Source organism: Falco biarmicus, chromosome Z (genome assembly GCF_023638135.1).
Source record: "Falco biarmicus isolate bFalBia1 chromosome Z, bFalBia1.pri, whole genome shotgun sequence".
Taxonomy (NCBI): Eukaryota; Metazoa; Chordata; class Aves; order Falconiformes; family Falconidae; genus Falco; species Falco biarmicus.
Genome location: NC_079311.1, coordinates 36,845,880 through 36,857,348, shown reverse-complemented (window position 1 = coordinate 36,857,348; position 11,469 = coordinate 36,845,880). Strand labels below are relative to the sequence as shown.

Here is an 11,469-nt window from a genome sequence, read left to right as displayed (position 1 = left end):
AAAATACTGGCTGCCACCCCCCAACCCCCACCCCCACCCCACACCCACACCCCACACACCCCCACACCCCCGTTTGCAGACAACTGAAAACAAAATGCAAGAAGTGAATACAGGTTCTGTAACCTAGTATTTCAATGCTAATTGATGATTTGCTTAACCTTCATAGGTTTACCCTGAACTCCAAACCCACTTATTATGCTGCATTGGAATCCAAGTACCTCATTTGTTTCCAACTAACACAACAAAGGCTTGAGTTTACTTGAATATTCATGTTTCAAATGGCTCACAAGCTCCAAGTATAGTGATAAGTTTTAATTTCCATTTCTCACAGTCTCCGAGGGCCTTGAGAAGGCTGATTGTTCTGCACTTTGGTTCCAGTCTGTAAAACGGGAATCAGCTTCCTTCCCCACATTTTTGCTCTTTTTAAATTGTTGGCTTCTCACAGGCTTTCAGAGTTAGAGAAAAATATGTCAGTGAAATAGGAATAGTCCTCCACATTGGGACGAAAGTTTCTGTACATTGCACAGATGATTTGACTATTTCAAAGTCAAGCAACAACCACAAGTTGCCCCAACACAACTTTAGCTGTTTTATCTGAATGTATGCAGCTGAGAAGTTGTGAAAGACAGCACAGAGATAGCCACTATGAACTGAAGCACATAGACTGTGCTTATGTGATGCAGAGTATTCAAGAAAGTATGGTTGATCATGCTACAAAACCTTATTAAATAAGTAAAAATCAGAATCATACGTTATTGACTTTTTATTTGAACGATAACGTTTCTCAAAAATAGTCTGTAGTCCTTGTAGCTGCAACCAAAAAGGCACATAAATACAAAACAACCCAGAATACATATCAGGCAGAATATAACATTTTTAAACAGGCATTCTTAAAGCAAAATCCTGAAATACACCGCTATAGTTTTAATTTATAAAAAGCTACAGCCTACTGTCACAATTCCTTAGTAGCTTCCTCTGATTCGTGTAATGTGTCCATCAGTGTAATGGTCACTGAAAATCCTGATAGCAAAACCTCCAATATTACTATCCAATTACATGGAGATTTTATGTACACATATTGAGTTGTGTTTCACTAGTGTTTCTACCATCTAAACTCTTTATTAGCTATCTGTGGCTCCTCCTCTCCAAGGCATAGCTATTTCGTGATAAAACTCAGCACACACACCATTTTAGTGCTTCAAAGTAGTTTGACTAAGCTAGTATTTAGTTGCTGTTTCAAAACCTTGGTTTGTTCTTCACGTTCCTTATCACTCCCCCTCAAGACTGGTGCAAAAGATCCCCTGAGACTGAACATACTATAATGTAATTACACCAGTTTCACAATTCAGAAGTTTAAGTTTAGAAGCTTTAAAGTCAATAATATGAAAACCCTCACCCATAATATCAAACATGCATATAATCACATATGAAATGCCAGAAGCGAAGAGTATTTAATATGAATTTACCATTTAGGTAATGGAATTATCTGGCCAGGCATTCTTAAAAACTGGCTTCCAAAAATCATTAGAGAAAGATATAAACAAAAAAGAATTAAAGTTCGTATAATTCAATATTAAACGATGCAATACAGCATAAAATTATGTCTTAATGGTTTTTTTTCTTCCTTTTGGCCATATTAGGAACAGGCCATCCTCATTTGGGCCGGAATAATTCCTTGAAATTTATTTGAAGCTCCCACATTCTGAGAATATGCAAAAAGATTTACACCTTTTAGATGCATTTTTTTTTGAAAATTGAATATTCATATAAATATTTGAAAATGTTTAAGGGTTTGAAGAAATAAACTTAAAACTTTTTAAGATACAACTTATGAAAGAGTCCTATATCCAACAGTGATATCCCATTTAAGGAATGCTAGTAAATGGTAGTTTGAATTGCAAGTCCACTGCATCATTCACCAATTTCAAAATTCAGTATTCTTCCTCTCACTGTTTGCACCCTTCCAGAACAATCTTGTTAGTCAGGTTTCAATGCCATCAGTGGAAGAACTTGGAAGTCACTATACAGTGTAAAACACTTATCCTGCTAATCTGGAGAAAGAGGATTCCAAACAGCAATCTAATTCAATACAGACTGTGCAGCTTCCTTAAGAAGTGATGCAGCTTTGTCCAGTTCTTGTTCTGTTTGTTCCACTGTTATCACTACTCGAATACTAGAAAAAGAAAACCAGAACATACACAAGTAAACTTTACTCCTTGCCTTCAGCTTCAGAGTTTTCTTGTACTAATTTTAACACTTTAAGATGACTCTCTCTAGGGAAGTTATTATGAATTCAAATTCAACCAGAAGCAAGCCATACGACTAAACAGAAATGGTCGAGCAACTTTTCCCTCCCATGCACACCACAGAAATTTCATTATCATCTATTTTGACCTGCACATGTGCAGCTCACTGAAATGTGCCTGGTAACAGGCAACACACTGATCACTGAGATTTGGGTAGTTTTGATACAGTTATGTCAGGGTATTAGCATCCTGTAATAGTCACTGAAAATACACCTCAAAATGGAGCCTTTCCCATTTTTTTACAGGACCAACTATTCAATCTTGTATGCTGAACAAAACACCATCATTGTATGAAGAGAGATAGAGCTATATCCAATAAAATGAAGTAATGCATTGACTTTATACTAACCTTGGTGGAGGAAGACATTTTTCTTCCTTCTCCAGATAGCGGGCCTGAGTTAATGCAATACCACTATTCATGCACTAAAAGTAAAGGAAATACAGCAGTTGTCAATCTGGGAACTTCTGATGGCATATAATTTTGATCACCAAATACACATAACTATGAGTGTGGTGTCAGGATAACTTAAGTTCTTTCCCAAATGAAGGTTTTGAAGGTTGTGCAAATTTATGTCTAATTTTAATAGCATAAACACATAAAACAGGTGAGGGTGTAGCTTCTTTAACTTGGAGATTAAAGTAAACAGATAAAAATGCTGTATTACATAGACTATTAAATCATATCTAAGCATATTTTCAAGGAAATCAACTTCAGAGTTTCTTTTTGTTGTGTAGTCTTGTTTAGCTGCCACCTGAAATATAAAACTTCCTCATCAACCTTCATCTGGGAAACAGAGAATCAATGTGTATTGAAGATGGAAAAAATACTACACACAAAAGCAAGTTTGTGGACTCAAACAAAGCAAAATTACAGAAAGCTACACCTCAAATGGTTAAAATACACCACCAGAACTCTGTTCAAACTATAGCCTTTATTCTTATAAGCATCATAAAGTTTTCTAAGCAACAGTTTTACATGCAAATTTAACTTGAACTTTGAAGTACATAAGAGGAAATCACTATTTTCTGAAATAAAAGTTCCAATATACATTTTTATCCAGTGCTACAGACCTAAACATCTGCAGCAACAAATGGTTGGAAGATGGTCTTCAGTACAGCCCTACAGTCAGCAAAGACACTGAGTTTCTTGCAGCATTCCTGCAAGACATTTCAACAAGTTACCCAGCAAGCCTCCCTACCCAAAGGTACTTCATTCATTATTCATGTTCAAGGGCAATGACATATTTTAATTGCTATGGGGACACTTACATAGTCCACAACTCTTTTAAGTAGCTTCACATCATTTTCTCGAGACCCACTGCTCTCTTCCAACTGTAGGTGCAACGCTGGAGAAAAAGATTCTCCCACCACTTTTAAGCCAGAAATCCTAAAGAAATAACAAGCCTTTAATGCACATCCCACTTGAACAAACATGTTAAAATCCTGCACAGTGCTTCCCCTTTCTAGGTGGCAAGTGAGAAGACGGGTATTTCACTGTACTACTACTAATGCAGACAAAATATACGTGCATTTCAGCCTGCAATAGGTAACAAAACTTACCAAGTGAATGTCTTTCCTAAGGAGTTTGCTAAATGCACTTTCAGTGAGTTTGTGTAACAACAGTGACTCCTTTTGCAAAAAGGATTAATGATTCATAAATTTGAAAGGAACCTTACAAAGATGAAGGATAAATGTTTGTGTTAGGAGTCTGTATATAGAAAATAAATGATAAGTCTTTTTACCCACTTATGTGGTAAGAAGAAACAAGGTTTATTTTTTTGGCAAGACTTCTAATTTTGAATTACTTCCTGTAGAAAATCTTTACAACATCACCTGTCAATTAGTCAGAAGCTCCTCTAAAACTAGTTACATTATTAGAATTGCTCCCACATCTGTATGTAGGGACAGCTGGCAATTAGTTTCCTAGAATCTGATTGAATGATTGACATTAGATTGTCACTGAGTTAGTCCCCTCTAAAAAAAGTGGTATCCAATACCCAAGCAAGACTTCTGGTCTCCAAAATTAATAGGTCCCATAAATGTCCATCTATGATGAGCCATAATTTTGATTTCCTGACTCTGATGAGCTTGCCTCACACACATGGTATGTTTACACCCCCATTTTCAAATAAGTTTTCTATTTTTACAAAGCTCAAGACTGAGTCAGAGCAGAAGAGACGTTAAATCCATAAACTCCAGAAGCAGAGCTTAGAGGAAAGAGAACTGGCACTACAAGCACACTGAATCAATTATAAACTTGAAAAAATAAAATTATACTCTAGCATGGAAAGCATCTTGCATTGTTTCTACAATGCTATTTCAATGCACAGTCCATTCCAGAAAGACAAATCAAACTGGTATTTTTCTTTAGCCACAAAACTGCAAACGTTCTGGTGTAATTCCCCCACACTTGCAAAGTAACCAAACACAAGCGACTTCTTTAATACCCAAGTGCACACACTGCATTTGTCTCACTATGTACACATATCTAGGGACCGGGGATACAACATTAGGTAATATAAAAGACGACAAAAAGCAGCCCAAGGTTCAGCTACAAGGCAAGAAAGACAATACACAGTATAGCCATATAACATTGTTTCTTAGTTAGATTCACTAGGAGAATGTTCTAAGAAGTAGCATTCTACAAGTAGGGAGGTGAGAGTAGAAGCCAGACGTAGTTTCACTGTAATTTAAACCTATTTGCTGGAAAACAAGAGTTTAAGACAACCTACTAAAACAATAAGATTTTGTTTAGAGAAACGCAGTATTAGCTTATAGTTATAAAATAGTAATAATACTTTAATTGAAATAGATAATCATAAACTGACCCCTTTCAAAAATGTAACTGAGAAAAGATGAGTAAGAAGTAAGCTTCTTACAGCTTCTATTCAGACTGAATCTTTGCCTGAACGACATGCTTTGTATTTGCTACACACTTATCCATTGAGGCTGCTTACAAGTTTCAAACTTGACTTTAATCTTAAAACTTTTTCTGTCAGTCACAGCTGCAGTAAGCTGAACTACATAACACATCTTACCCTACTATTTGAAGAAACCCAGGAGCTTAACATGAGGTCTTCTGACGGCAATACTTTAACTTTGATGTTTAGTACTATGTTTTTCTGAGCATCCGCCAAATTAAGATTCAAGAAGTATTTGATAATCCAATGCATGCAATTGTAATTTGCCTGAAATCAGAATTTTTTCCTAAGAAATTCTGGGAAAGTTTCATTTTCAATCCAAAATGTACAGCTTCCACACAAAACCCAGGAAAGTCTGAAAGACCTGATTTTGAAGTAGCAAAGGAACAATACTAGGCTCCTGAACTCCAACAGTCCTTTTAAGGCTAGTTCTGTATTAGTAAATTAAATACGACTTGGACCATTTTCTGGCCCTGTGGTGAATGGGTATAGAATGACTCACACCCATACGTCTAAAATCAGAGTCTCCATGTCGGGGTGGCCACATCCAAATTGACTACTGGGAACAGCTCCTGGCTCATACCAACTCTTGAACCGTGTCCAGGAGTCCTTTCAAAGAGCACTGCTTGGCCCGGGCCAAACTCAACCCACAGATCACTCAAACAATTCGGCAGAGTAGACAATTGAGATCCAGTGCCTAGGAATGGTTCCTGATGTTAGTGTATCAGTGTGGATGTAGCCTCGGGGAGCTCCCTCCTCACAGCCCTCTGCACTCCAGCTACAAGGCTGGGCTGCAGAACTGAGTGGCAAGACCAGGCTCTTGGCAGTAGGGAACGCTCTTTAGCTGGGCTGTCCTGAATACCATAAAAATTCGTATCAGTTTTGCTAATAGAGAACTAGAATAAGGTCTCATTGAAAAAACATCATTTCTCTGGAAATGAAAAATCTTCTAAAAATAAATCTGTTTTTTCCTAAAGAAAGCTTGCTTTATTGGAAAATTCTCAGCCAGGTGTAGGCTATACAACAATTAATGAACTGTTTAAGGGATACTAACTACTACTGGCACGCCTTTTAAAAAACCCACAAAATTCTATCCCGTCCATCCTGTCTCCCTGCAACACAGCTTCTTCGCTTCTATTTACTAAGACACTAGATATTTTCAAATACAAAACAGAAATCTACTTTATCTAAGTAAATTAGAATGTTAAGAAAGTTAAGAATATTCTTAATTTGTGTTAATCATCCCATGCCTTACTGCATTTTCTTATGCTTTATAAACTGCCATCGACAATAAGAAAGTAGTTCTTTTGAATCCTGGATAGAATTCTTCCATTGCTTCCAGAAACCAGCTTGTTAAACAGGAATAAACAGTCATTCCTCTAGCTTACAACACCATGGTTTCATCCCCCACCATAGTCCATATAAAGACCAACACCTTTTTGGAATGCTAATCATGCACCGGTCCTTATATACAAAGCTCTAAATTTCCTAATTTAGTTACACTTCAGCTAAAAGAAAGATTTCCTTCACTTTTAATTTATTCCTCTCACTGCATTTGTTCTATTATAAGAAAGGAGAAAAGCTGTGTATGCTTTCCCGCTTTATTTGTAGTGTACAGTTTCATCACCATTTCATGCTTTTTTAAACCAACAGTAGTTCCACTCTATCGTAGTGAGAACACCATAAAGAACTGGAGTCAAGCAGCAGCCGTGGTTAGGCAGAGAAAATGACTGAGACTCTAAAGGGATTTTAAAAACCTGAACTCTCTTTAGTAGCATAACAGAGACAGCTGAAAAATTATTATATTCTTCCTTTAATACATAAACAATTTAGTGCACATATCCCACCGAAGCATCTGTTTAACCAGAAATAGTTTTGGTCAAGGAGAATTCTTAAAAGCTGGCATTATAAAGGTGTGGTCAAATCAACAGCAGCCAAAGAAAACCCCCAAAAACACACTTACCCCTGTAAAGCTTTGTGAATTCGTTCGCATTTAGCCCGAAGAGTCTGAAAAATGTCTACACACCAAATTAAAAAAAAAAAAAAAGGAAAAAGAAAAAAAAAAAGTTAGATATCCTGTTTCCATTTCACATTTTCTGTAACTATAAATTTTCAAAAGCCCCAAGATATACATATGTGTTGAAGTACTAAGTCTCTCCACCACTCTTCATCTTGCCCCTGATTCCCATTTCTGCCAGGAAATGATGACAGGCTTTTCCCTTTATCTCGTAACTCAGCTGCATTGGTTCATGATCGTATGGAAGGGATGACACAGACACTTGGTAATGGGATTGAAATACCAGGTCCAACTTATTTATATCTATAACATATCTACAGCCATGCAGTCTCTGCTCCTTGATCCTTCACCAGCTCACTGCAGATTCTTAAACAGGAAACTGACTCCTGGACCTGGCAAGACTTGGTTCTTTTCCTTGGTAAATGTTGACCCTTCAATACAGCTAACAGTCCCATAACTTACTCTTTCTTTTTTTGTTTAATTTCTGAGGACTAGGCATGGGCTACCCAGCAGGTAGTTTTTATTTATTTGTGACAAATTAAATACTGCATCTCTCTGGAAATGCCCTCCAATCTGTTGATGGTAATGGAAGTTAAAAACAAAACCTCACAAATTTGGCCAGTTTTGTCCTCCTCATATGCCTCTCACTCCCTCCACCCCCTGCAAAAAAACCTTTCTTAGGTTCTAGCAACCAGGACAATTCTCTGACTCCTAGAGCAAAGACTCCTGCCTGCTAACTTTATCCAAATGCCCTGTACCTGGTCCTGCCAAAATTGCAGGTGATTGCACCACGATAATTCCCGAGACCCTTGCCTGGATTCTTGGAGATGGGGGGGGGAGCAAAGTAGTGCAAGTGGAAAGGAAAGAGTTATTCAGTCTTGAGGAAATACATTCCCATTTATTTCTCTTCAACCTTCCATTCCTCCATTTGTCCTGAAGAAATTTGTCTTCAAGGAAGAAGTGTATCACTAGTCTATAAAGTGGAATAGTAATTCCTTATTTGCTTAGTGAAAACCATCTGTGTCCCTCCTACCCTCAACTAACTCACTTATTTTCAGATGGAACAAGGAAAAGGGAGAAAACATTGAAGAAAAGCAGGATGTGAAGTTAAAATTAATTAGCTGAAAAAGAGAGAAGACTTAAAAGAGTAAGAGGGCAAGGGATCCAAATAGGAAGAATTATTAGTTTTGGGTGAAGAAAGACTGAACAGTAAGATTTTCTTGAATTAAGTACCTGGATTATCTTCCATAATATTCAGAGCCTCAATAGCAGCAGCAGCTAACAAAGGAGGCAGGGATGCAGAAAAGCAGTAGCCTTGACCAGATAATCGCTGTGGGGGAAAAAGAAAAAAATTAACTTGTTTATAGCAGTATAGACAATGTTTTAAAAGTTTATTCATATAAACAACCTCTCCTCCACTCCTACAGGTTTATGGACAGATTTAAAAGTAGGTCTCCAACTTATCTACAATATTTCATAGAACCAGACAGTTTCTGTACTGAACTAAAATATGCATAATAATTTACATCACAGTACTCCTTGCACATTGATATTAGTAACTGACTCTCATTTCTAAGTAACCAATCCTGCCACATCACATAAAAATGACAGCTGACTTACCTGATGGTCAATAATAAAAGATCTTCCACAGCAAAATCCTCCAATAGAAGCCAGTGAATTTTCCATGTTTGCACTAATAAGATCTATATCATCAATCTGCCAGTTAAATTAACAAGTTATTAAAAGATGATTTTGATGATCAAGTCTTTCTAAGACAAATCTATTAAAGATGCATCTTGTTTCACATTATTATGAATACAGAAAAACTACATATGATTATAAAAGATATGAATCCACAAAACTATTTAAAATGAAGCTGCAATTGAAGTAACAATTTTAAGCAATGTAAAATAAGATTGAGATCTATGGCTCTGCAGATAATTTGCATAGGATCACCCTTTTCCAGGCACTGCAATGTGAAGAACACAAACAGAAGAAATAGATTATACAGATACTGCTGACAATTTCCCAAAGTACTTTGTGTGACAGTGTCCTTTAGGAATGTAAGTAGTCCCGCTGCAGTCAGCAGGAGTTCGGAGTGTGTGGGATCAAAATTAAGCATAAGCCTAGTTAAATCAGTTTGAACCTTAGAGACACAACTGTCTTGTTTCACCTGTTAGTTGCAAACATTTTTTTTGCCAGGCTCTGTAATGCACACTGATGACCAGTAATGCAGATTCCCATTCCAAGCAGACAAAACGGAAAGATTATGTTTGTAAAATAATTTAATATAGAAGCAAATTAATCAGATGGTACTTGGTGAGCATCACAGTAGCACCGTTTGTTTCCTTTTTTAAAGCTGTTCAACATTCATTTTGTCTTTTCCACATTTGGTATTAAAGACACTTAAAAGTGAAAACAATAGGAGAAAGGGGAAGACAGAATGAATTCTCAGTATTTGACATTTCACCTCCAAGCTGAAATCAAGAACACTGTCAGAATGTATTGAGAGATGCTCCACACTAAGACACTGGCAAGCAAAAAAGCACTTCTTCATTCCACAGCTCAGGTGGCTGTGGTAGCCAACAACCATCAGGAGACCATTTTGGATTTCCAGATTACTCCTCAACTGAATAAATACCACAAACGTAAACTGCTGGAAAAATAGTTTCACTTAATCTGCCAGTAAAGTAGTAAGACAGTATCTTTGAAAGGACCGTCAAAATCTTTATCTTATTTTTCCTCACTGGACTATAAGGCAATAGAGCAAAGGAGGCTGGTTATCCCTGAGAAGATTTTTCTCACTTACCTCTAGCCCTCAAATATTTATGTGCAAGCAGACACTTACAAGACTGGAAAATACTGCAATGTTCACCTCACTGAGTGTCCAAAAAAGGGATAAAATCATGCACTGTAAAAGTTCTTTTATTTTCCTCACTAAAGGTAAGTAAAATTACTTCAACTAAGCACGTGAAAGAGAAGTGCCAAGACCTGACTGCTTTAAGACTGATAAAGAAAAGTATGTTTAAATTTCTATTGTACACTACTAAACATTGTTAATGCCACATGTATAAGAAATCAATTGCACAATTTGCTTCTGTACAAGTCTCTTGTTCACAACAAGACTCACAAAAAAGGCACTTACGTTTATTCCAAAATGTTCAGTAATACCTCTTCCATGTTCTCCAAGGACTCCAAAGGAAAGGCTCTCCTCCAAAAATATTCTAACTTTGTATTTATACTTCAATTTTATCTAAAACACAGCAAATGACATAAAATACAAGTCAAGCCCATCAGAATCTGGTAACAAAATGGGTGGGGGAGATAAGGTAAATACAGGCAAGTACAGTATCCTGAATACTGCAAAAAATGTCAACCCTAGAGCTGTGTTCTGTCATTAAGAAACTTTAAAAGCCTTCAAAATTCTTCCACATAGATGTTCATATATATATATATATATATATATGTAAATTAAAATAATTTTGAATAGGCTATCAACTACACTCAAGATGATTCATTTTCACAGCATTTCTTTCATTATTTATGCTGAATAGCAAATGTTTTCCGTGGAGTCACTGTTTATGACAGCTGTGTGAGGGTTTCTTTGAAACTTTCTTTTTTAAATATAACTTAGTTTCATGATTTAGTATCATACAGCATAGCTGAAAATACAGTATTTTCCGGGTTATAGAACAGGACCATAACTACATAACTACATATTCATGTGCAAGTCTCATTACATATAGCTTCAGAATCCTAATTCTGATCAGAATTTTCAAAACAACGTTAAGATATGGGATCGTTATTTCATGAAGGTTTGAGAAAGCAAGAAGGTAAACAAAAAAACTGCCTGCAGAGCTCTTCTATGTAGGCTGAACTATATGATACTGCTGTTTCCTTAGCCACATATTTTCACATGCAGAGCTTAAAAGGGAAACTGAAATCCACTTACCAGTTCTGGAAGAGGGCAAATATCTCCTGTGTTCATATACAATCCTTCCACTACCATAAATCTTCGAGTGACACGGGCCTTGCGAGGATTCTTCAGAGAAAGACATGGTTTCAGTTCATATCAATTGTTACTAACAAGCAAAGTTCTGAAAATTCTTTGACAGGGAAGGACAGTAATGGGAAGGGAAGGAAGATGTCATCTCTTTTTCAAGTAAGCTTTTACTTTAGTTTAAACGTTATATTTATAATTTGTAACAAAAGTTGAAATGCTTCA

The 11,469-nt window shown here is 36.6% G+C and overlaps 1 protein-coding gene across 1 annotated transcript in view; it reads right to left on the bottom strand.

Annotated features, from left to right (window-relative positions):
* Positions 1-748: 748 nt before the first annotated feature.
* The window catches only part of SPTLC1 (serine palmitoyltransferase long chain base subunit 1), a 34,201-nt gene continuing 23,480 nt past the window's right edge, over positions 749-11,469 (bottom strand). The window contains exons 8-15 of the mRNA XM_056325260.1: positions 11,197-11,286; positions 10,390-10,497; positions 8,865-8,960; positions 8,478-8,574; positions 7,191-7,245; positions 3,576-3,693; positions 2,656-2,729; positions 749-2,173 (exon numbers count right to left, since the gene is read on the bottom strand). Coding sequence (XP_056181235.1) covers positions 2,080-2,173; positions 2,656-2,729; positions 3,576-3,693; positions 7,191-7,245; positions 8,478-8,574; positions 8,865-8,960; positions 10,390-10,497; positions 11,197-11,286 — 732 coding nt within the window. The 3' untranslated portion in view covers positions 749-2,079. The remainder of the gene's footprint in view (positions 2,174-2,655; positions 2,730-3,575; positions 3,694-7,190; positions 7,246-8,477; positions 8,575-8,864; positions 8,961-10,389; positions 10,498-11,196; positions 11,287-11,469) is intronic.